General features: G+C 38.0%; 2 protein-coding genes across 6 annotated transcripts; both read left to right on the top strand.

Annotated features, from left to right (window-relative positions):
- The first annotated feature begins 538 nt into the window (after window positions 1-538).
- LOC128260515 (synaptic vesicle glycoprotein 2C) lies at window positions 539-4,312 on the top strand. 4 transcript variants are annotated; one of them, XM_052993628.1, is made up of 9 exons: window positions 539-1,036; window positions 1,541-1,719; window positions 1,776-1,957; window positions 2,029-2,228; window positions 2,850-3,006; window positions 3,068-3,182; window positions 3,655-3,814; window positions 3,873-4,000; window positions 4,064-4,312. In XM_052993628.1, exons 1-9 carry the CDS (start codon window positions 666-668, stop codon window positions 4,117-4,119), a joined length of 1,548 nt encoding a protein of 515 aa, XP_052849588.1. In that variant the 5' UTR covers window positions 539-665; the 3' UTR covers window positions 4,120-4,312. The 4 variants fall into 4 exon arrangements, 1 of the variants encoding a protein (XP_052849588.1); XR_008268148.1 differs by lacking the exon at window positions 4,064-4,312 and having other exon boundaries at window positions 3,692-3,814; XR_008268156.1 differs by lacking the exons at window positions 3,873-4,000; window positions 4,064-4,312 and having other exon boundaries at window positions 540-1,036; window positions 2,850-3,010; window positions 3,692-3,801.
- Window positions 4,313-7,568: 3,256 nt separating this feature from the next.
- On the top strand, window positions 7,569-22,479 carry LOC128263848 (tachykinin-like peptides receptor 86C). Of its 2 annotated transcripts, XM_052999123.1 has the most exons (8): window positions 7,569-8,166; window positions 17,550-17,695; window positions 17,900-18,113; window positions 18,210-18,344; window positions 20,762-20,842; window positions 21,240-21,587; window positions 21,661-21,779; window positions 21,942-22,479. In XM_052999123.1, exons 1-8 carry the CDS (start codon window positions 7,985-7,987, stop codon window positions 22,226-22,228), a joined length of 1,512 nt encoding a protein of 503 aa, XP_052855083.1. In that variant the 5' UTR covers window positions 7,569-7,984; the 3' UTR covers window positions 22,229-22,479. The 2 variants fall into 2 exon arrangements, with proteins under 2 accessions (XP_052855083.1, XP_052855082.1); XM_052999122.1 differs by having other exon boundaries at window positions 21,661-22,479.
- The last annotated feature ends 2,845 nt before the right edge of the window (window positions 22,480-25,324 follow it).

Here is a 25,324-nt window from a genome sequence, read left to right as displayed (position 1 = left end):
AGCTATTAAATGGAGTCTGATTTCATTAAATAATTTGATAGGTTGCCACAGAAATCACTTGAGGTTAGATATTACTTATAAGCGCTATCTAAGCAGTATGCGTCAATATGTTTTTAGTCCGCAAGTCCGTTGCATACTTCATGATACATTTTTATGTCATCTCAAATCCTTAAAAGAATTAATGTAAAGTGTATTATTATACGTTTTGTAGTCATCTTTATTTACAGCCTGCCACTTGGGTAGGTAAACTGGTTTAAAATATATAAATTAAAAACAAAAAAAAACTTTTAATTTATGTGTCAGCACTAGAATATTTGGTCTGCACAAACTTCTCCGTAAGCAATCTAATGACACATATTCTGGTTGCAACATTTCTTACAATTACCGGATTTGCAGTCTCTTCACTTCACACACAATACAATACAACACAATACAACCTGTTCAAGCTGCCACTTGTTTATTGTGGAAATATATACATTTTTAATCAAAATCAAATTAAAAACAAAAAAAAAAAACTTTGTGATATTTGTATAAAATTTTGATGTCAAACTATGTGAAAGTCCCCACCACATGCTTCGTAAGCATCCAGGAGTCTTTTAAGTAGTTTTCAAAATTTCCATTGACACTTTGACGCCGACATCCCCGACTGTATTATCCTTATTGTGATGGCGGAGGACGCCGCCGACTTCGAGACGGCCATCGCGGAGTGTGGCTTCGGGCTGTTCAACGTGTTCATCCTGTGCAGCGCGGCGCCCTGCCTCACGGCGATGGTCTTCTCGGCCTCGGCGCTGTCCTATGTGTTGCCCTCGGCCGAATGCGACCTCGATCTCAGCATCGTGGACAAGGGGATGCTGCACGCGGTGACGTACGCGGGGATGATCATCTCGGCGGTGCCCTGGGGATTTATTGCGGACACCGTGGGGCGCAAACCTGTGCTCATTTCTGGCGGCTTGATCGACGGCTTTTTTGTCCTGTGCACTTCCTTTAGCCAGAACACAGCTCAGCTAATGGCCTTCAAGTTCTTTGACGGCTTTATGTAAGTAGTCTCAGAAAAAGAGCTCAGAAGCTTTTCTTTTTTGGGTTATATTGTACATCTGCAACGGGAACACTGATTGAAATCCGAGAAGAATGAAAATCCAACATCACAAAATAGGGTTACCCGGGTTACCACACCTGCCAAGCTATAATTCTTAAATGGTTCTAGCTGCGTACTGGTGCTAGCCCCTTCGATCATACTAAATAAGTTGGCTGCCTCTTGCAACATGCTTTATTGCTCCTTTTTTGGCCTAATTGTCCGTCTCGGATTTAACTCAAATCTAAACCGAAACCTAGCCTGGAGTTGGCTAAACTTCTTCCCTTAGAAGAAAACTATTTTATTTAATTGGATATCATATATTGATCAAGCTTATAATGTTTTTCTTAAGTTTCTAAAATTTATTCAACATAACATATGATTATTTAATAATTAAAAAACCAAATGAGTACAGTGTTTAGTTTAGTCCATAATCGATAACCAATCTAATAAGCAAATCCCCGTTAGCATCTGTGGTCCATTTGCGGTGGTGGTCAGCTACCTGGCCGAGTTCCATGGCAAGAAGCACCGGCCGTATATCATGCTATTCGTGGGCCTCTGCGTTTCCGTTGGATCGATGATTTTACCCCTGCTGGCCTACGCTTTGCTGCCTGTGCCCATATTCTTCAAGGTGGGAGCTCTGGAGTGTAGGTGTGTTTCACACGGTGTGGCCTCAATCCTGAACTCCACCTTGTACCCGCAGTTCGCACCTGGCAGGTCTTCTTGGCGGTCAGCTCGGTGCCCAGTCTGCTATGCGGCTTCCTGCACATTTTCCTGCCCGAGAGCCCCAAGTTCCTTATGGCCCAGGGAAACTACAAGAAAGCCTTGGTGTCCCTGCAGCGCATCTACCAGCTGAACAAGCGCAAGAGTAAGGAGAGCTATCCGGTAGGAATTTTTGTTAATTTAAAATACATATGTACTTTGATTATTAAAATTATATACTTTGTAATTCGCAGGTAAAACTTCTGACCGATCCAACGCCCGATCGCTCCGCTGATCTTGATGGAACTGGTCGGTCATTTTCACACAAGGAAAGATTTGTGCGCGCCAAGAACAAGTTTCTTGAGGGCCTCAAACAGATAAAGCCGATGTTCTCCAAGCCCTATTTGACCATCTCCTTGCTGGTTTACTGCCTGCACTTCTGTCAGATAATGTGGTGAGTTAGGGTACAGAGTTTGTTAAATATTATTTTTATTGATTAACCAAAGCTAAACCAATTCCGATACCCTGATATTGAGGCTCAAAAATGTGCTAAATCTTTTTTTTTTTTTTTTTCAATTTTAACAAAAACTATTGGATAAGATTACTTTACATTAGTGTTTTCATTTGTGCTGAATCCGAATCTTGAAAATGTTAAGAAATGGAACTTAAAGGTGGCAAAGTAAAGTTTTTTATAATTTGTAAACAACATAATAGGAGATGGGATTTATGTTTGTAAAAATCTTCAACAATTTTGTCGTTTTGCTAGAAGAAATTTCAATTTTTAGGGAAAACAGGCTTTAAAAAATCTAAAATTTTGGGAAATTAATTTCTAAATGACAAATAGCTGCACTTGACCATGTTCTTAAATTTTTAATAATAATTTAAAATTTAAAACATCACAAAACAAAGATGAATTCGTTTGCCTTTTTTTTAAGGTTTAAAAACGATTAAAGTCACCATTTCTTAGCTACGAGGTCAATTTGCTCAAAACACTGAAGTGGTGTAACACTTTCGTGACCAGATTCGGAATCAGCTTATCGGAATCTTTCCATTAATGTATTCTTTTTACTTTCAGCGTAAACTCGGTGCGTCTGTGGCTGCCGCAGATCTTTGCCACGATGAATGCGATGGAGTCTCTGGGGGCAAACGACACGAGCATGTGCGGGGTTCTGGATCACAATGCGATGGCAAGGTCCATGGACGCGGAGGCCAAGCGGGTGGAGTGCGCTCTAGTAGGTAGGAGATCGCTTGTTCCGGGTTTCGGGGTCTAAAGTAATAATCTCAAACGAACAGAACCACGACCCTCAAAGCTACTTGGATAACATAATCGTGTCGGGTATTGGCCTGGTCGGCTTCCTCATAATTTTTCCATTATTGCGGATCCGATTTGTTGCGGACCACATACTGAGTGAGTACTGTAGTCTTACACTTGTTTTCTGGGATGCAAAGGTATTGTCAAACGATCTATATAAGTAATTTCAGTGCATTTGTATTGGAAAATTCTTTAAAAATAGTTATCAACAGTTCTTAAAAAAATACATTTATATTTTTCTGTACATAATTTTTGTCTGTAAACGTACTACAATTGTTAATAAATACTAAAAGACAACATTAATTTGTTACTAATTAATTAATTAATTAAATTAATTAAAGTATATTTCTAAAACATCATTGAGGAAAAAAAGCTCCCAAAATAAGTAGGTATTTTTGGTGAAGTATTCTAATATATCTTGAACATGCATTATATGTGTAAATTTGCTAAAATATTGTGATACCATTACTGTTATTGATTAAGGTTGACTATTAAGCTTTGAAAACATTAAAAAATAGAATACTTTGCATCCGCATTCGCAAAATTAATTTATGTGAGATCCCGGCAGAGGTGTTCCTATTCATCTGCATTTTCCTGGTGGGCAGCCTGTACTTTGTGAAGACTTCGCTGGGGACGATGATAGTGTCGGCCCTTTACCTGACTCTGATGGGCATTTGTGCCACCACAATTATTGGAATGTCTGTGGTGATTTTCCCCACCCTTATGAGGTAGGATACATGCCCCGCATTAATCCCTAATTTATATTTATGTGCCCTTATCCTTCAGGACAATGGTTCTGCTGCTGATTATGACCTTTGGAAGACTTGGCTCTGTGTGTGGCAACCTTGTGTTGCCAATTTTCATGCAACTCAGTTGCCTGGCTCCGTTTCTTTGCTTGTGCGCTCTAATGTCCAGTGAGTAGTAATACGTTTAATTAGTGATTTAATACTTGCCGTAATCACACTTATATTTCACAGTGGCCTTCCTGTTTTCGCTGTTTCTGAAGGTCGACGATCGACAACCGCTGAGCTGATAGCTCAGAATTTTTTCCTGAAAGTTTATCCAGATTTTTGTAACCGTCTCGTCATCGATATCTTCTGTTTAAATTAATAATAATAAATGCTTTTGACTGCACGGTTAATTCAAGATAATTACACTTTATTCACAAGCACACACAAAGCCAGAAGACCCTGATTAATTTCTTTATGCTTTTTGATTGGAAAAAATATATCTGCCGGCAATTATGTTTTTGCGGTTACCAATTAATTTGCACATGCGAAACGAACTCGCAATTCGCGCTTCGCTGGCTGCCAAAGCGATTTTTCCCAGCAGATGTCTGGCTAAAAGTTTCCCCGAGATATATTTTCTAACCACACCGCAACTATAAATTAACACTAAAGGTTGTTTGCTCTCCATTGGCGACACCATCGATGGAATTCTCCCCGTGATGCACACACGGCGTATGCTTTATTTTACACAAGAACTGGCAACGAGAGTATCAAGTTTCTGGGCAATTTCCTTGTCGACCAAGGAAACTAACATATTTCTCAGGCTGTCAAAACAAAGTCAAGCGGTAATTGACACATGTTGTCTTGGGGCGGTTCCCTCGTCGGTTGTAAGTGGTTTTCCTCCCACTTGGGACATACGTATGTATGCATATTGAGTCATATCTGTAGTTTGGGCTGCACTTATTCCGGTTCAATTTATTGACGAAGCTGAACCACCCAAAAAGTACTTTATTAAAGCAATCTTATGCTGTGAGTCATCTCGGTTTTTTTTGATTGCTCACCATTTGTAGATTAAGGATTATTAGAAAATTGTTAAGAGCTAAGTAACGAATAAATGTAAAGTATTTATTTAGTTTTTGTTGTATAAGTTATGTTTTTGCTTTCAATAGAATATTGAAAAATTGCTATTGTGTTTGTTTTAAGTGCCAAGTAAACCCGCTTAAGTATGCTACAAAAAAATGCACATAATCAGAATTCTTTCAACTGACTGCACAAAACTTTCCGAAATGTCTTACAAATTTTGTAATGGGTATCTAAAGTTCGGAATGCTCGAACGCAGCGCGTTTAATAGTACTTTCCATATTCTAAATGTAGGGAAAAAATTTGACTAAAAGCCTGTTTAATGCATGAATGTATTTGCTGAAAATTTCATCATATTGCTCTGTGTTTTTAGAGTAATCCCCCTGTCTTCTCGCACCCTCTATAAAAACTCTAGAACAACAAATGCGCATAAATTTATCATAATAAACATGCATAAATCGCCGTGACTACAAACAGGGTATGCGCCGAAAATGTGCAGAAATATGCTTAGGGCGGCGTAATGGGTGGGTGCGCTGGGGGCGGGGCTAAAAGTAGGCTATAAACTAAACGAAACAAGATCGTAAAAAAAACTAAACATGGAAATGCATATGCGGGTAAGTGTGTGCGTGCCCAGGGCAGAAATGAGGTACATAGTTCCATGTTTTGGGGGGTTTTGGGTGTCCATAAGGAGGAGGGCGGGAGGTCAGGATCCGCCTGAATGGGCAGTCATAATCACATGGGGTCGAAAGAAGTAGATAGAGCGGCAGACATAAACATTTCCAGACATTAGCAAACACAAAATACAGCAGGCAAACACATACTATCGCAATCACAATAGGTCATTTGAACAGTCCTTGAAGTGGCCTTTGTTGGGGAAGTGTGTGGGTGTTTTTGAGAGTGTGTGTGGGCGGGGTGTGAACCGTGTCCTCTGTCATCGTTTACAGGTCATTCATCATGGCACCACAACGCTCTACGTTTGTTTTGAAGAAAACTGAAATGAACTAGAAACAAACACCCAAACACCAAAGTAAGTACATCAGTTAAACAAAACAAGAAATATTACAACAAAGTTTGCACAACGGAAATAGAAATGTGCTGAACTTTCTGTGATTTATTAGGCGCCGACACTTAGGAAATTTGAGCAATGCACTTAGACTTTAAATTTAATTTAATTTTGGTGCAATTGTGATTTAAAGGTCCGAACACTTAACTTAGTATGCTATTGAAATAGGGAGTGCATGCAAGTTCTTCAAATAAAGATGAAAGAGTATTTTTGTAAAAAAGTGACATAAAGTAGGCTTTATATATATTATCGGATTTTAGAAAAATGTTTTCATTCATGATTTAAAAGTTATGATTTTTGAAATTAATTTTTATGGTTTTATAAAATTCTGATTAAATATTTCATGAATATTTCTCTAAATAATGGACCTACATTATTATAATGCAGTCGGTATGCAATTAATTTTTTTCCAAATGATTGAGCATATTTTTCTCAATATTTAAGTTTTAAAATACATTTAAGATTGATCAAGCTTATAATTTAGTTTGAGGTACAATTACAAGAAATGTTTCGTCTTACAATTTTTGCTGTGTAAGCTTAACATTTCCTTTATTGTCAATTAATAAGCTATTAACACTTATATTAGGTAAGCCACTTTTGCAAAAATATTGTCCCCTTAATGGCAAAGCTTTAAAGAACTGCAGGTTTTTTAAATTTTGTTTTATTTAAGCAATACATTATAGTGATCTTAATTATTATTTTGAATTTTTATTGAAGCCATAATGACTACCGCAATATAAATATTAAACGAAATTCATATTAATAAATGAAACGTATTGCAATGGTGCGATAGAGTTGCCATAAATATGTTTCCTGCAACATGTTGCCAATCGAGCAATGTTGCATTGGTGCTCTCAACAGGTTGTGCGTGTTGCCTTGCCCGTGGCAGTGACGTCGGCAGAAGGACCTGCAGACTTTGTGTTTCCTTCCATCCACAGCCACATTCACGTAAAGCGCTCAGTCGGCGGCGGCACTTGCAGTGCTAAAGAACGCGCTCAGCGAGGCTAGCGGTATATTCGAGCGCCATTTTGAACCGAGTTTCCTGCCAACTAACGGTGTCTTCGTTGTGTGTGCGTACGCTCGTCGCCTCTGTGTGTGTGTTGTGTTTGCTTTACGCCTGCCAAAAGCACAGTAACCAATATTCGCAAAAAAATGGCCACAAAATCCCTAAAGTAAACAAAAGTGGAATGCAAAAAAAAAAAAATTGTGGAAATGTGATTTAAAAATGATAATTTAAATGCTCGTTAAGTCACTAAAAGTTGCTCCATTTTAAATATTCAGCTTATGCTTTGTTAATAGAAAATGAAATGAAATGGTTTCTGAATAATTAACAAGTTACTATTGTTACGGTTTGAGTGGCTAAAATGTTAATTGTTCTTAAAGCAAATAACGGCTGTTAATGCAGTGAAACTATGTTTAGTTATTTATTAAAATAATATAAATATTTAATTTAAATTCCGGATACAAAAAATACATAATAAATAGCTCTCTAATAAATACACCTCGGTTTGAATTATAAAACTAAATTAAATTGTGTAACAGCGCATTAAATTACAAGTTGTATACTTGTAGCGTTAGGAAGAACTTTTTAGATAAAATAAAATAAATTGAGTTAAACAAAATAAATTAAATTAAAAAAAAAATAAAGAAAAAAATGATTTTCGCCAGCTTTGGTGCTAATTTAATTTAAACAAAAATCAAAAAAAGTGTCTCAGCCAAATGACGCCATCTGGCCACATGCAGTCTTAAGTGCAACTTGTCATTGACCAAGACTCCAAATTAAAAACGGAATGCATGTGGCTGGCCGTTGACTGAAAACAAAAGGAAATATCCCTCGAAAGAGCCAAACAAAAGAGGATCAAGACCAAACAAGAAGTGGCACAAGTAAAAGCTTGGCTATTACGGAGAATTTTTCTGAGAAAAATCTGTCAGCCGAATGGTTTCTATGGCTCCGCTTCATTAAATGGTGCAAGAGTGCAGCGGGATCATTAAGCAACATACCGCCCACCCTGATAACAGACTGGAAAATGTCGGAAATTGTGGACACCGAGCTGCTGGTCAACTGCACCATCCTCGCCGTCCGGCGCTTCGAGCTGAACAGCATTGTGAACACCACTCTGCTGGGCAGTCTTAACCGAACTGAGGTGGTCAGCCTCCTGTCGAGCATCATCGAGAACCGGGATAATCTCCAGAGCATCAACGAGGCCAAGTGAGTTTATTCTTAATTACAGGCGACTCGAGTTCTCGGTAGACTTTGACTTGTTTGCCCGGAATCCCTCCTCTAGCTCCCTTCCCAAAGTTATGCAAAATAAACAGTAGGGCTTGGATCCATTGGCGGAACCCGCGAACTTGCCGCTGATGAGGGCCAACAGATTATTCGCGGCTGGCTCCTAAATTGATTAAAGTTTGCGTGGCTTGGCAGCTGATAAACGTGTTTGCCGTTTCGTTAGGTCGCTTTGCTGGAATAAAAAAAACTACTAGTAAAGTGCCATCAAATTCATAGCTAATTACAAGTTTTCAGAAATAACAAATTTGATATTTTTTAATATCAATTAGAACTTACCTACAATTTTAAAATGGTATAACATTTATTTTATATATTTCTTTAAGAAAATGTAAAATAATAATATAAATTTTCCTTCATACTTTTAGTGGCCCGAACTACTATTATTTAACTAATCTTATTAGATTATCAACTTCAATTTACATAAGTGAAATATTTCTGAGTGTGTTTTTTTTCTAAAATTTTTAAGACCCTTACTTAGCGCTTTAGAGCGGGTAAATTTGTTTACGTTTAATCAGATTTTTTTTTGGGTAAACATATTGGCTTAGGTCACGCAGGCCTATGAAATGCTTAAAGGGCGTTTTCACACTTTTTTTCTGCTGGGCCTTATTGTTATTTATTAATTACGTCCATGCGCTGTACGACTGCGAACTTTAAATTTAAAAAAATTTCACTATTAAATGCAACAACGTGATTAAAATGACATATTTGTAAAGCAGTGCGACAAAAAATACTGCAAACAAGAAAATAGATTGCATTTTTATATAATCAATCAAATACTTAATTAAATGGATTTAAGGGATATTTTTTTGCTGAATTTATATATTATTGTTATTTATTTTAAAGTATTGTGCACATATGTGTGTACTCGTTTTTTTTTTTAAAACTGCCGTTAAGGGCAGTCAACGTGTTGAAAGCATTATTGAAAACTGACCGCAATCGTTTTATAGTTTTTGGCGCAATTAAAGCCCTTTGTTACACCAGATAGAACTAACATCGATTAATAACAATACATTTCATCCTCATTGTTTAGTTTACCAATCATTAGAAGTGCTACATTAAGCGAGCTTAATTAGTCAAAGACCACATGAATTCGAATTGAACTACACCAACAACCAAACAACGAGACCAGTGATAATTAACAGAATGAATTGGTCCTTAAGGCGATCAAATGATTTGATAAAGCCACATATAACGCGTTGTTAATATGTTTTTAATCATCGTAATTACGGTCCGCTTTTTAAGAATTTTAAACGTTTGAGCTATTAATAATCGTTTTTCCTTTCGGACCAAAGCTAACCGCAAAGTTAAATTACCGAGCTGGCTGTAACTACGACTATTGCGTAATAATTCAAAAGTTTGCAGCATTGCAAAAATAATAAAAACAGAAGAAGGAGGCCAATCGGTCGGACTTGACATTGCCTTAATTTGATCAATCTATCAATTTTAGTCTTTAGTCTGCGCCTGGTTAATTAAACCCTTAAATTGAATTGTTCTGAACCTCATTCCATGGGCTTTTGTTTGTTCGGATGTCCTTCAATTGTTTTTCGATGGAAAATTTTGAGAGGGAGATAATGCTGTATACGCTTTTTATTCTCTTTGTCTAACAGCTTGTGCTTTAATTTTAACGTTTTTTGCAAATAAGCTTTTGAAAGGAGTTAAGCAATAAAATAAAAATAGATAAAATGAGATTCAAATTGGTAGCTTAAAAACTTTTATATTAATAAACGGGTAGAAAAGAAAAAATATAATAGTTAGTTTAAAAAAGGCCCACACCATAAGTTGGTCAGGTTTCAGGCTTACTTGAATCCCAAGCCGAATTACTTTGGGGTTGACTGTAATGCTGACAATCGCCAGATTTAATGAAAATGTAAACTAAGATGACTTTTAGTTAAATGTTATAGTCCATATTGCCTCATGAAAGCCGTTACCTCACTTGATGATTGAATATTAAGTCTGAACTCAAAAATCGAAGTCGCTAAAAACTATATTTTATAGTGAATAGTATTTTCCAAAGAAGAGATTTTGACTACAAGATCGCCTTCAATCAAATTTGTTTGAAGAATAAATAAATACAACCGATGGAGTAACTTTAAATTCAACCTAAAGCGCTCTTTTTTCCCCTTTCTTATTTTAAACATTTAATTTAAAGTCATTAATGATGCTTTTGCTGTGAAAAATAAAAGCTGCAATGTAATTATTCACTTTCATTTAACGTAGAATAAGTGTTCTAGTGCCACAATAAGCTAAAATGACTTTTTCAAACTCATACACACAATTTTACTAATTTTTTCCTCCCCACATCCCGCCTTAGGTGACAAACTACAAAAAAGGGGCAAAAGCGAAAAAAATAATTAAATTCCGACAAATGCAAAGCTCTCGGTTGCCCAACCGAACTAAATCCTTGAAAAACTTTGACACACAACAAAGCGGCGTTGCAGTTGTTGTTCGATGTTCTATAGTTGGGTCCTAAGCCTCGAGATTTAATGCTCTTTTGTGAATGCCAGCCAAAGAGAAAGTGAAAAGGTGCGACAGAAAGAAAGTAAGGTCATGTTTAACTTAATTACCTTAACTGATTGTACTAGTCAGAAATGTAGTTGTTTTGTAAAGGCAATCAGAAAAGTAGACTCATTACGCGCATTTTTGTGTTTAAACTTCTTCTTTGTTTAGGATAATTAACTAATTTCTTTTTATTTTACAATCTTTTTCCTTTTTAAATCGTTCAAAAATTGTTTCCAACTTAGATATATTAACAAAGTACTTTTGCTACCTTAAGACAATATTTTCTTAGCCAATTGAGTAAACAAAGTACTTTTGCTACCTTAAGACAATATTTTCTTAGCCAATTGAGTAAACACTGTGCTTAAGTAAACAAAAATTTTTAGATTCAAATGAATGTGTTTGTTGTATTTTCACTATGTCATCAATTAATTCTTGCTAAAATTATATTGTTGTTATTTTTGTTCAGCATCCAATTTTATTTTAACTCATTCAACTTTAAATCTTCCTTCATTGTGTTTAAGATTATAAGATCTGCTTTTGTTAACTAATTGAGGAAATTCTTTAGAAACCTAAACTTTTTCACTATGTATGACCCTTGTTTGACCAGGGGCTGTTGAGCAGGTGAATTGCCTGTAGCTTGTCTCGAGTTAAGCTCATTATGTTTGCTTCAATCAAGGGAAATGTCTCGGACATTTCCCATGGATTATTGATGGAGAGAACTTGACAGTGTCACGCGTATGGGATTTGTGCACACACTTGAGTCCGTGGAGGCGCATGGAAGCGGCCCACGTGGCGTATTCGCAATGCGAGGGTTTATTGCAAGCCGATACAATCGTTTGCTCCAGTCGATTTAAAGAGACCATATCCTTTTGAATTTGATGTTTATGGTGTTTCGTACGCTTATTGATTTTGATATTTGGCCAATGATAACAGCACAGCACAACAAAGGACACACCGACATTAGGCCGTGTCCTGCCTGTAGTTGTTGCTGCAGTTGGTGTCCATCGGGGCTTTGCCATTTTTATGGCCAGGCTCAAATCCAATCAGAACGGATGGTTCTCATAAAAACAAGACGCGCTCATCGACATTGGAAATCATCGAATTTGCAATGCCCTTGCAAGAAGTTTGTTGACGATAAGATGATCATAATACAGATAGTGTGGCACAATGAAATTTTGTATTTTTAAACTTAACTCTAAAATTAAAATTTATAATCTATAATCAATATATAACATTTTATTATCAGTTTAAGTTTACATTGTTTAAAGTTCAGAAACTAGTGTTTCTTTAAGATATTTTTGTTCATCCCTAAATTATTTTGTACAATACTTATCGTTTTTTTTTGAGGGGTTAATCAAAGGGTGTAATTTATCTAGCCAGTGTTCAAAATGGCCCTGGTAGCCAGCCAAGAAAGCCAAGTAACTCCTTCGAGACGCCACCAACTGTAACATTCCGGTTGAAAGTCGAAAGAAATTGTTTGGATTAGGTCCGGAAAGAAGGCATAAGGAAGCCAAAAGGACGACTCCTGCGTGACGCAGTTAGGAACAGATTGTTTATGTCTATTCATCGATGGCTAAGCCCCAGCTCAGTATAAAGTGCTCAGGAGCCTTGGATGGATGAGCTGAAATAATGCCGGCCATTTCAAAAGGGGACTGGCCGAGAAGGGTACATTCTGTTCAAGTTGAGTAATTTGCATATGACAAATTTTTCAATTAACTTTTTCTCGCCAAACATAAAACAAGTCCCCAGTGTGTGAGGAGGAATTTGCAGCCAGGTTTTCGGGCGACTGGCAGCTATAATAACAGCAAGGCCGCCAATGAAACGGATATTCGGACAGAGGCATGAATATTTAATGGCCAGTCCATGGCAAACGACATGGAAAGTTTCATTTACGCATTGTCCTGCCAACATCGTCATCAACACTCTCGAATGCTCTGCCAAGTGCATGTGTGCAGGATGCGGCAATGGCAAGGATTCCAGGACCCAAAGACCGGGGGATTTTGGGGGTACCGTGACCGCCTACGTACATAAATTCTGAAATTGAAAATGGCCTCATTTGCGAGTCGTGTCGAAGTGCCGTCGAGTGCCTGCCCCACAGCATTGTTTTTGCCCTGTCTACGATGATAATTCTGGTGGGAGGATGGTAGGGGTAGGTGTTTGTGACAGCTACCATTTGTCAGGCATCGATGAACTTTAGACCTTACTTATCTGCTGGTTGTGTCACCGCTCACATGAGCCAGGCCTGCACTGCAAGAAAATAAATCAAATATTTGGGCGAGCTTAATAAATTATTTCCGAAATATATGCCCTTCTGTAACTGAAAGAACATCCTTAAAAATGTTTAGGCTTTAATGTATTTAATATTTAAAAGAGTTTAAAGCTTTTACAAGCTGTTGCTTCTGACAAACTTACAAATTACATATTTTTTTGTGGGCAAGAGTGAACAGAGTTATATTTGTTTTAAACGCTGCTTGTTTTTATGCACATTGTGGACAACAGTTTTATTTGTGACGCGTTTAAATGATTATTTCGATCACTTCGGTGAGTTCTTTCATTGAATATCAAGCAATTTTTTTTAAGTTGTCTGTTAGCCACGGAGTAAAAAAAGGCGAGACAGAATTAAAAATATGCATCTAGAGTCTAGAAGAAATCCAATTACCGAGCACTTAGATCCCCCTCAATTCAGCTTCGTCGCCCGAGTAAATTAGTATTTCAGCGACTTTATGCTGAGAGCCTTTAAGTTACGTGACACTTGCAGCTCCGTAACTTTTGCGACTTTTGCGACTTTGGCAACTGCCGTTGGCAGCACAAGTTACCGCCTGAACTATAAACACGGCGGTCCAACTTGCAACCTGCGTGCCGCTTGCTCAAAGTGTTCCTTGCACAGCGCCAGCCACAGGCACAGGCAGAGAACGGGGGATTGAGGACCTGGTTCTACCCTGGGCTCGACCTCTTACTTGTGCAGTCAGCAGACTGGTAAAGGAAGCCAAAGGTACCGGTGAACCAGGCAACCGGAGAATCGGAGAAGGTAGAAATATAGCTTGCGAAGTAAAGTGGCCGCAATACCGCCAATTTGGATTGCATCGCCGGTTCGTCGTGCATAAAATATTCAGTGGCATATAATAAAGCGCGAGTTGCGAATGCGAAACATGTGAACTGAAGCAGCTCCTGGCAAATAGTGCGCAATAGTGCGCAATTTGCCAGTACCCCGAAGGGGGCTAAAGGGGTAACAAGGCCCCCGGGGGGCTTAAACGGGGGGTCGACGTCTATTAACTAAGTTAATGTACGTAGTTCACCTTCTCGAGTGCGACGATAAACTCTTCGGCCTATCGCCTAATGACTGGCAATTTGCTTGACCACCCTTGAACAGGAAATTACCGAAGGTTGAACTCTAATCGATGGTAATTTCTTAAATGTTTCTAATTAGCGGGGACAACTCAATTCATAATTCACTTTATTTGTGACTACTACAAATTAGGATTGTATTAAGTCGTTTAATAAATGCAAATTCAAATAGCAAATGAATATAATTTTGCATGGCTTCGCTCATGCCGAATGTGTTGATTCAAATAATTGCTCATTGATTTATAATAACTACCATCCTGGGTTCATAATTTACACATAAGGACAAATCGTTTAAGTGGAAGCTTGTGTGTCGGCAAAATGGAATGTGTGCACTTACATATAGAGAAAGTAAACAACCATGAAATCAATTCAATCAGTAGGAAATCGCAGTTGCAAAAAATGTAATTCAAACATTTTGATTCTGGGACTTCCGTCGGAAAGCCACACGACGTTCCTTTACTTTAACGAATCAAAGCAGCTGACACTTTTGGGACTTTTGCGAAAAAAAAAACCAATTCTCTTGCGTGCCAAATGCGCTGCACAATTTAATAGAAATTTACGGAATTCTCTTTTTCCCCAGAAAATTTCTCAGGGCCAAAAATATTACGGAAGGAAAGCCATGCCAAATTCCGGCAGTTATTACATCCAAATTTGTTGGGGGAAAACGTCCGAGGTTCCCCACTGTCATTGGTTGAAGTTCTGGTAAACGCAAACACAAATTATAAGTACTATACTACGAAAAAATGGTCGAACACTTCCCAACGGAAGTAATTAGTTCACTTTTTATGCCGAAACACTTCCGTCCGTGAATGATGATTATTATAATAACAGGAACAAACTGAAGTTTAGCACGGATTTATAATGGCATCAAACTTAATTAGGCAGCCAAAGCGAGGAACAAAAAAGGAAAAATATAAATTACGTTAATCAAGTTAAATTTGCTTAAATTAGGCTGAAAACGTACACCACCCCAAGGCGGTACTTGGCTTCCCTTCTTTGTTCTCCGTTGGCCTGGCTCTTTTAAAGTCAACTGCAATCGCACGAGGCCATAAATCTGCTGGCAAGTTTCTTGCCAACGTTTGTTATAAGCCAAAAGTTCTTCAGACAACAGCAATTATCATAATAGAAAAACGGCCAAAGTTGGGAAGCTCAAAAGGTAGGCAACGCAAAATTGTCCGTTTAAAAGGTGGGTGAGTTGTTTGTTAACTTTAAAGAAAGTTGGGTAAATATGCAAATGCATATGAAAAATATTCGGAAATGCTTTCCGCATTTGGCGTGCATTGAGCCAATTTAAATGCGTGCATAAATTCCCGTCAATGAAATGAAAATGCTAATTACAGTCCATTTAAATTCGTGCATATAAATAATAACTGATATGGCAATGGCAGTTAAATTAGCACATATTTTACGTAAACCTATTTAGCCCCGCTTTTCAAAAACAAAGTTTATATTTGGGTATTACATGGCATATGCCAGATACTGATTATAAACCATTGTTAGCCAGCGCTAATGTCTATGTAATTAATGAGGTTCTTGTTTGTTTCTGCACAGCGCTAAATGTCTAATTAAATGTGAAATCGATAAACCAATCGCAAATAAATAAATGGGATGTAATGTGATATATATCGAGCCGTCAGCAAAACATACAAACGAATTGTAGCTAAATGTAAGCGCATTTATGGGCAAAAGCTTGACTGGAAATGCGATATGCCTATAATTATAGGGCACGCTCTAAAACGTTTAGTATACACAGTTTGTAAAAAGACTTGCAAAAAAAAAACAAATAAACTAATTTTAATATTTAAACTATAGATTAATTTGATTGATCTAAACTACTTTTCGGCTATCCTCATATTCTTTGGCTTTGGCGTGAAGATAAAAAACCATTCTAACAATTTCTTTAATACTATTTTCAAGTAAATGCGATGTGCAGAAAGCCCCCCTCCGTATTTAAATTAAACTGTTCTGGTTTTTATTCCATTCAGAAACACATACACAACTACATAATCAATTGGTTAAAAAAATTAAAAAGTTTACCGACCACAAGTTTGTTTCGAGTTTATTGATATGAACTTAAAGTGGTAAATTTCAACAAACCAAAATTTCATTTGTCAACACTCGAAAGTGAAATGTGTAAAACAAGAAGCCTGAAAACATGCAACAATTTCAAGACGTCGACAGCAAAATGTTTCATAATTTAATCCTATCGGTCTTGTGGTACCACAGGACCCAATTAGTTTCAAAGTATTGTTGATGGTCGGCTAGTCGAACATTTTGTGGCCCAAACAATACCAATCAATCAGGGCATCAATCATGCTTACAGATACATAAAAGGAAAGTGGGAAATTTGATGCCTGAGAGACAACTGGCAATGGGAATGAAAATGGATGAATGTGAACAATTCGTTTATTGAATTTTCGTTGGAATTGTGTCTGCTGCATTTTGAACAGGCCGTCGCAAGTAGAAAAGCAGACGAGGCATGGCTCATTGACATTGCTCATACGCCCTGTGGCACTCAGACCAAAGCGAACCGACTGGCAATGGGAATCGGGAGCAGTCAGCGGATTAGTTCATGGCAATCACCGAACAACGTTCCTCTAATTAATGGTATTTACCATTCATGCAACCACAAGCTAATCAAAAGGAAGCCCACCAACAACGTTCAAAAGAAAAAGACACCGTTCGTAATAATTAGCGACATGTTCATTGGCTGAAATGATAATCGGATCCCAAGTTTCACAGAACAACCATTCCGATCCTCCTTACCGTTTTCGCTGGCCAACGGATGTCATTCCAACGAGATTACCGCAGGATTTCTGCTAGTTCTTCTGCTGCTTCAATGTCGATAAGGACACTTATTTTCTGGCAAGATTCCTTTAAGGACTTTTCGCCCAGCAGCTTGTGCTTCATTGATTTCCTATTGTTATTGCTTCGGCATAGACAGACGCACACGCAGCTCTGAAAAGGTTTGTCAAATCGCAAACTTTCAGCCATTCTGTGATTGAATTTGCCAAATATTGTTTGCCCTGAAGGGTGGCCGAAAAAAAGTTAGCTTAAAGTCAGTTATTCTTCAAAGAGATACTCTTTGTTAAATATGCGTTTAATTTAAGAGTATGTGTGGCAAAGCCGAAAAGTCTTAGAGTTTAAATAACCTTTCAATCAGTTTTATGACTGCTGTACATTTGTATAAATTGTTTCGTGCATTGCTCTGCAAAAAAAGGTATCTAAACATTTAGAAATGGAAATGTAAACATGCGTCAGATATGTTTCTTTAATATTATTGGATGGTATACATTTTAAAGAGTTTATTAAAAAATTATTGGTAAGGCGATATACATATTTAAAATACTTTACGTTCCTTACATTTGTTTCCTCTGAATTTCTTTTCACCAGCCGCTCCTGATTTAACAATTAAGAACTTTTTGCAATAAACATTGTGTCTGTTCTGGATTCGCCCACAGAGACTTTCTAACCGAGTGCCTGTTTCCATCGCCGACACGACCGTACGAGTTGCCATGGGAGCAGAAAACGATTTGGGCCATCATTTTCGGCCTGATGATGTTTGTGGCCATTGCCGGCAATGGTATTGTACTCTGGATTGTAACAGGTAAGCTTCGTCGATGGTCGATCCGAGCAAGCCGCTTTAAAATGTGAGAACAGCACGTATAGACCGCATTGGCTGTAGCCAGCACATTCCATCTCCCTAATATGTAACGATTTTTGTCTTGGCCATCACGTCCTTCCCATTTTCTTGTCCTTCTCCGTGTTTTCCCCTAATTCTGTGCTTTTTTTTCGCCATCTGCCTCCGCAGGACATCGCAGCATGAGGACGGTCACAAATTACTTCCTGCTGAACCTGAGCATCGCCGACCTGCTGATGTCGTCGCTGAACTGCGTCTTCAACTTTATATTCATGCTGAATTCGGATTGGCCATTCGGATCGATTTATTGCACAATCAACAATTTCGTGGCCAACGTCACGGTCTCCACCTCGGTCTTCACGCTCGTGGCCATCAGTTTCGATAGGTAAGTGCCCACTCCCTCTCCCTCTTCCACTCACCGAAATACCTTCGGCGTCATCTAATCTGTGCGTCGGCACATCCGCTTCCTGCCATCCTGCAGATACATCGCAATTGTGCATCCGCTGAAGCGCCGCACGTCGCGTCGGAAGGTGCGCATCATCCTGGTCCTGATCTGGGCACTCAGCTGTGTGCTGTCGGCGCCCTGTCTGCTCTACTCCAGCATCATGACTAAGCAGTAAGTGGGCAAGTGCCGCAGACGTTGAGCGGGTAGTCTTACTCTTTGTTGGGCATCAAAACATAGGCATAGTATGAAAAAAAACCGTAAAATTGAAAGGTTTATAGGTTTAAAGGTTGAATAGGTTTAATACAGGAATATCTTTAAATGTTTTCTTTATTTTACACCCAAAAATAACTGAAAGTTTAGTTTCAATAAGTGTGTCTGGAATATAAAGTATTGACAGCATATATAGTTCAAAACCAAATAATACTTTTTAGTTTTATTTTTTATGGTATAAATTTAATACTCATCTTGTAAAGAAATTTTTCATACCCAAAAGCTTAAATTCATTTCATCCAATTTTAGTTTCTATGACAACAATTTTTATTTGGGTGCTTATAATATAAACATAAATTATTGTTTAACCAAATACTTTAAAATAGGCAAGGGTTTTTGACCCGATCAGTTTTATGATACAAGAAAATAAATGATTTTTAAAGATTTAAAGAGAATTACGCTATATCCCGTCCCTGTTCTATTAACTAACACCACTGGCTTACAAAATTAAATCGACAATATCGTCCAGATATGAAAGTTTGGTTATCCGGTGCAGTTGATGTCCCTGATTCAGAAATTTTGTGTTTTTCACCTGTTTTTAAGTCAAGTTTGTGTTTTATCTCCAGTTCTGTTAAACTTACTTCGGTTTTCAAAAGCTTCTTTTACTATAAATAAAAAGTTCTTCTCTACAGGTTAATACATGGTTCAGTAATATACATAGATTATAGAGCTCGACCTATGTTGCTAAAATTTGGCCTGCTAAATGGCACCCATAAGCCAAAGTTAGTTTTATCTTGAGGATGGAACATTTACAAAGCCAATAAAAATATTAAAGCTTAACAATACGCCTGTTAATCTATGGCTTCTCTAGGGTATTGCAAGCTTCGGTGCAGCAATCTAGAAAATCCCTTTGTTTCAGTTTAATCCTAACGTGAAACACAAGATGCCAAGCATAAACAAGTTTGTAAGCCGGGCTCCCTGCGGAGTGGTAGTGAAGCATCTCCCGCGGCTTCTGTATCGATTTGAGAGGCCAAACAAATATAAAGTGAAATTCCTTCCACCTTCCCAGAAATACTTCCATATTTTTGCATGTTTCCTTTTTGTTTTTTGTCGGCCATTTTCGGTGTTGATATAAGCATCCACATCCATCTAAATCACATCGTCACCTCTGCTCCCACGGCTTCATGTGAATTTTTTACGCAAATTCGCTACATTGGGACGGTGTATTTCTGGAGTCCTGAACCGGGCTGGTGTCCTGTTTAATAGAATTGAAGCATTTTTTATTTAGACGCTCGGCAAGCAAAGCCCTAGTCGGGATAAAAGGTCTCCCAGGGTAACAGACTTCGGGCATAATAAAGATGGCAAGTTCATATATCAAATTGTGATAAAGAATGGCCAGGGCAGAGCAAAACGAGATTCAAACGATGGCAAATTCTGACAAGGACATTTAGAAGGGAGTGCAAGTGGGGATATATGGTCGAGTGGGAGAGTTTCGAGGAAAAATATAAATTGGAAGGACCACCGAAGGAAATAAAAATCTGCTACAATACAAAATTTACCAGGAAAGCACAGATTAGCCCAGGGATATCTGATATAAAAAGGGGTTTTCATTTATTGCCGGTATGCTTTATCCAAGATTTTGTAACACACTCGTTATAGAGTATTTTAGGGGCTTTGGCTTAAGTCAATAAAATAAAATAGGGTAAACGCAGGAAATTTTTATTTACAAGTTTACCTTTACTAATTTGTTATTTTTCTTTAATCAAATGTTTCTTAAATTACGAAAAACTAAAACTTTCTGCACCGTTCTGCATAAAGTTGTTTAATTACTTGGCAAATTTGTTCAAAATAAAGTTATTGGCGAGCGTGTCAAACCAAGTTATGCGAGGCTTAAAGCTATTTCTAACCAAATAGCTCAATAACAACAATCCATTACGAAATGAATCAATCGATTCTGGCGCGAAATACACCCCTTTTTCCTCCGAGGGTTCGCCTATAAACATCGTTGGTCAAATTATGACCTGTCTACCAGTTTTCGTGTTATTAATGGACGGAAAAATGGCGGTAAGCAGACAGGTGCGGGGTTGTGGGAACCGGGGACAACGGCCCTTTTAAGTGCTCGGCAACGCTGAGTTATGAAATACTTCATAATTTGGCAAATTAAGTTTTCAATTTGATGATAAAAGGTAACTTCCTTTCTGCCACTTCCTTAGTATGTACTTAGACCTGCTGAGGCGTGAAACTTGACAGCTTTTTATGTTTGGGGAAACTCTGGGGCGTAATTAAATGTTGAAATTTTGATTTATCCGTTTCCTGAACTTAAATATGAGCACTTTAATGGGCAGAGGTATTAACCTATTGAAATTGACCTTTTGCAGCTATTATAATGGAAAGTCGCGGACAGTTTGTTTCATGATGTGGCCTGATGGAAGATATCCCACTTCGATGGCGGACTATGCGTAAGTTTATGGGAACCTTTAGCAAAGAACAAATGTTTTTAAAATATTTAACTAAAACAAAGATGTTTAGTGATGAGTTTTATATTTTTTAAACCCAAAATACTTACTGTAATATTTACTATAATACTTATAAGGTTGGTTTTTAAATAAAAATAATTTCAAACATTTTCTCAGTTTAAAAGCTACCATTAAAACTAGAAAACATAGAAGTTACAAAATCCCCTTCGTTTTGTTAGTTTCAAACATATTTTACAGTATCAAAAAAGCTAAAAGTAGGTTTTTAAAACTAAAAAATTCCAAACGTTTTCTCAGTTAAAGGTCTTTTAGTCTTGTTTCTTACACACAAACTGGGAAAACTTAAAAACGATTGAACAATTGAACTCAATATATTATTTAGGTACAACCTGATCATCCTGGTACTGACCTACGGCGTTCCCATGATAGTGATGCTCATCTGCTACTCCCTGATGGGCCGCGTCCTTTGGGGCAGTCGATCGATCGGCGAGAACACGGATCGCCAGATGGAGTCGATGAAGTCGAAGCGGAAGGTGGTACGCATGTTCATCGCCATCGTGTCCATCTTCGCCATCTGCTGGCTGCCGTACCACCTGTTCTTCATCTACGCCTACCACAACAACCAGGTGGCATCCACGAAGTACGTGCAGCACATGTACCTCGGCTTCTACTGGCTGGCCATGTCCAATGCCATGGTCAATCCGCTCATCTACTACTGGATGAACAAGAGGTAATTGGAGTGACGAATCGTAGTGTAAGATATATATAAGATATATAAGATATTATCTACCGTTTGCTCGCAGGTTCCGTATGTACTTCCAACGCATCATCTGCTGCTGCTGTGTGGGCCTCAACCGCCACAGATTCGATTCGCCGAAGAGCCGGCTGACCAACAAGAACAGCTCGCACCGGCACACAAGAGGTGGGTACACCGTCGCCCACTCGCTCCCCACCTCCTCCCCCCAGACCACCCAGACCACCCAGAACACCCAGACCATCCAGACCATCCTGGCCGACAAGGCCCAGCCCCAGACCCAGTTGCTCTTGTCTCACCACATACCACTACCCCCGCAACCTTCCGCAGCGGAGAACAAAAGCCAGTGGAAGCGCAGCACGATGGAGACCCAGATCCAGCAGGCGCCGCTCACCAACTCTGGGCGGGATTCGAGGACGCCGCAGCCACTGAAGGTGGTGGACGGAGCCAGTCGCGTGGGCGTCGAGTGCATCATGGAGCGGCCGGCGGACGGGAACAGCTCGCCGCTTTGTCTCTCCATCAACAACAGTGTCGGCGAGCGGCAGCGCGTGAAAATCAAATACATCTCCTGCGACGAGGACAATAATCCCGTGGAGCACAGTCCCAAACAGCTGTGATGTTGGCCCGTTTCGTCCTGCCACTCGAACGGATTGTGAATCCTGGCTCTGGCTCTTCGTTTCGCTGCGGCGGAAATGCAATTTGCCATTGCTTGCTCTGTCCTGTACATACACCCACACTCACTACTAAAAAACGATGAAACATGTATGCAAAGCAGGGTGGGTCGATATTGGGCACTGAAAAAATCGATTATATTATTCAACATACTCAATCGCATTGAAATTAAATTAAGTATCATTTGAGAAATGTATTTAAAATATGTAGGCTCAACATTGATTTAATTGTTATCTTTATATTCGTTTTTACTAAATTAATTGCTAACTTTTTTTTAACCTAATTTTAATTCTCAGTTTCCATCGCTAATTTTATCCAAATATTATTTATTTATTTGTCTTTATAGACCTTCTACCTAAATTAAGTTTGTTTCAACTTAATATTTGTCCAAATGTTATTTTTCTCCTTATTTATACTTTTGACCCACCCTACTGCAAAGTCGAATTTCCGGTTGTCAAAAGAAAATACTTCAGCAAGAAGTAAGAACTTACCAAGAACTTACCAATAAATTGAATTTGTATGTATATACGATATATAGAGGAATCTATCGACACTTTAACCATCGAAGAGCTGTAAGTTTTAACTGTTGTAAACATCTAGGCTAAGCCAAGTCTGTAAATACAGTCGGTGTATATCCGATAAATATATCTGCGTATATATTTGTGCTATTCGTTTGAGTAGTTCAATTAAACGAGTCATGGAATTTCTCTTTCTAAGCTGTTTAAAGCTCACTTTATTAATAGATGAACAATTCATGTTATTGGTTTTGGTTTGTGTCTATGACATCTGTAAATAAATGTGGAAAATCTTTTGTGAAATTGCAAAATCAAAAAGTAGTTGACTTGAATAAAGCTAACCAGGCGACACTTCATCTGGCGCTCTTACCTTGGAATTGTGGTAAGTAATCAAAATATAAGCCCTGTATTTCGAAGCAGCAGCTGTATTTATGACCTCAAGGTATTTAACTTTACCTCAAAGGTTTTGGCAAATAATTTAACTGAAAATTAACATTAATTTGCTTGAACAAATACTAATTCGCCTGCGAAAATGTGCTGGTAATATCATTAGAAAAGTCCTAAAAGGGAATTTGCATTCCATTATGCTCGCGGTCGCATTATTTATGCAAAGCTGAGAGTCCGATTCCATTCAACCAATGGTTGGTTCGCCTTGCACGAATTCATACTAATGTGGGTGTACTTATTACTTAGCCTCGCCAAAGGCTGGGTGGCGATGGGTGAGAGGTGCAAAATCGCAAAAAATGCGAATCCTTTCAAAAGCTCTCAAATCATATCAATATCTCTTTCACTTCTTCAGCTCCTTTTCAATAGTTCAATTTAAAGGGATTTTGCTTTTGTTCAGCCCAGAAGAAAACAGACGGCAGCTTCAAAAAGAGCAGATACTCGCATAATGTTAAACGATTACTGAATGTAATTGAAATGCAAGGCGAAACCGAAACCGAAACAGAAAACGAAACCTAACCCCATCAAAACCCACTTGGGAAACATTTAACTATCTAATTGAATCACAAACAGTTTCAGTGCAGCACATTCGCGTATTTTCCATACGAAACGGACTGGTGGCCGAAACCCAAACCAAAACCACCAACTAGAATCCAAACCAGACCCAAAACCGAACTACAAAGCGCTACATTTTTATTGCCTGTTCTGGCAGTAGGAGAACAAGTGGCGCTAATGCGTTAAATTGCTTGTTGCACAAAACTCACAACGAAATCGATGGACGGCGAGTGGCCCACAAGGCGTTTTTTTATTTGAGGTAATAGGATTTGATGGGTTCGAAGCTCTTCAGCTCCATTCGCAGAATAACAATTTGCATAATAAGTTGATGTTTGTTACGCAGTTGCCCCACTTGTCAGTCTCGTTTCCCATTGTCATGGCAGCCGCAAAAAGCCTTTAAGGTATGAAAAGGCAAACCAAAAGTCAGCTGAAAAGATTCTGTTACCATCTATGGTACATATGTTGGATTGTAGTATAGTACACACATTGTACAGATCGTTCGGCGTTGCCACGGCAACAGACTGAGGTTAATCCTGGGGTCACACCGCAAATTGCCGGAGCAAGTAAGAGTGGTCTGGCGCCAAATTAGGTCTCTCGATTGGTAAGTATTATATCGAATTAAATGGCTTCTCAATTTTCATACATGTTTCACTTAAAGGGCCTAATAGTATTGCCTTAATAAAGAGCTGGCTTAAGGGTAAAAGGTCAATTGCATTACTGAAATTAATGCGGAGTCCAGCAAATTTAACTGCCACTGCCACTGCCAACTGCCATGTTTCTGTACGACCATCCGCTACTTATTCCTCTTGCTCCGCAGGATTGGTATTTCATTTATTTATTTTTGGAATACAAAATGTTTACCTGCGAATTGCGACCGTGAAAACGATATGGAAAAACAAGTGTCAGGCTGCAAAAGGAAAGTTCATTTTCAGAATTGTGATTGAATTCTCTTAAACGATTTATAGGTCTATATTAATCAATTGCTGTTGAACTAAGTTGGATAAAATGCTCTTCTCCCACGTCCTCGATTGGTTTGAAAGAAAAATTGTCCTTTTCTTGAAAATAATTAAAATCTTTATAACAATCGGTATTAATTTAGATCTAGCGATGAATATTAGAAACAATGTTTTACCTTTTTGCCAGCTTGGGCTCACATTTGATTTTAATCCATTGCGGTTTTTAGACATTTTAGACATAAGTATGAAAATATATAATATTTTTTTTAATTTTTATTTCACTATTTTCGGAATTGATTTAAATATCTGAAATATTTAAATATCTGTAATTTAAATTTAAACTATTTTAAATCTAATATTTTCAACTTTAATTAAAGTTTTTAATATTAAATCCTGCAATTTAAAAAGTATTTAAAGATATGACTCAATATTTAGTTTAAATATTAAGTTTAACATTTTGAAATCAAAAGTCAGAAATTTATTTTTACAATTTCATTTTTCTTTCAGTGTAAATCAATCGCATGTAACGTCTAACTTTTTTAAAGTAACATCCGTACTTAATTCAAGGCAG

The sequence above is a fragment of the Drosophila gunungcola genome, chromosome 3R (assembly GCF_025200985.1).
Source record: "Drosophila gunungcola strain Sukarami chromosome 3R, Dgunungcola_SK_2, whole genome shotgun sequence".
NCBI lineage: Eukaryota > Metazoa > Arthropoda > Insecta > Diptera > Drosophilidae > Drosophila > Drosophila gunungcola.
Note: the sequence above shows the minus strand (reverse complement) of the source record. Positions and strands in the feature narration are given on the sequence as shown.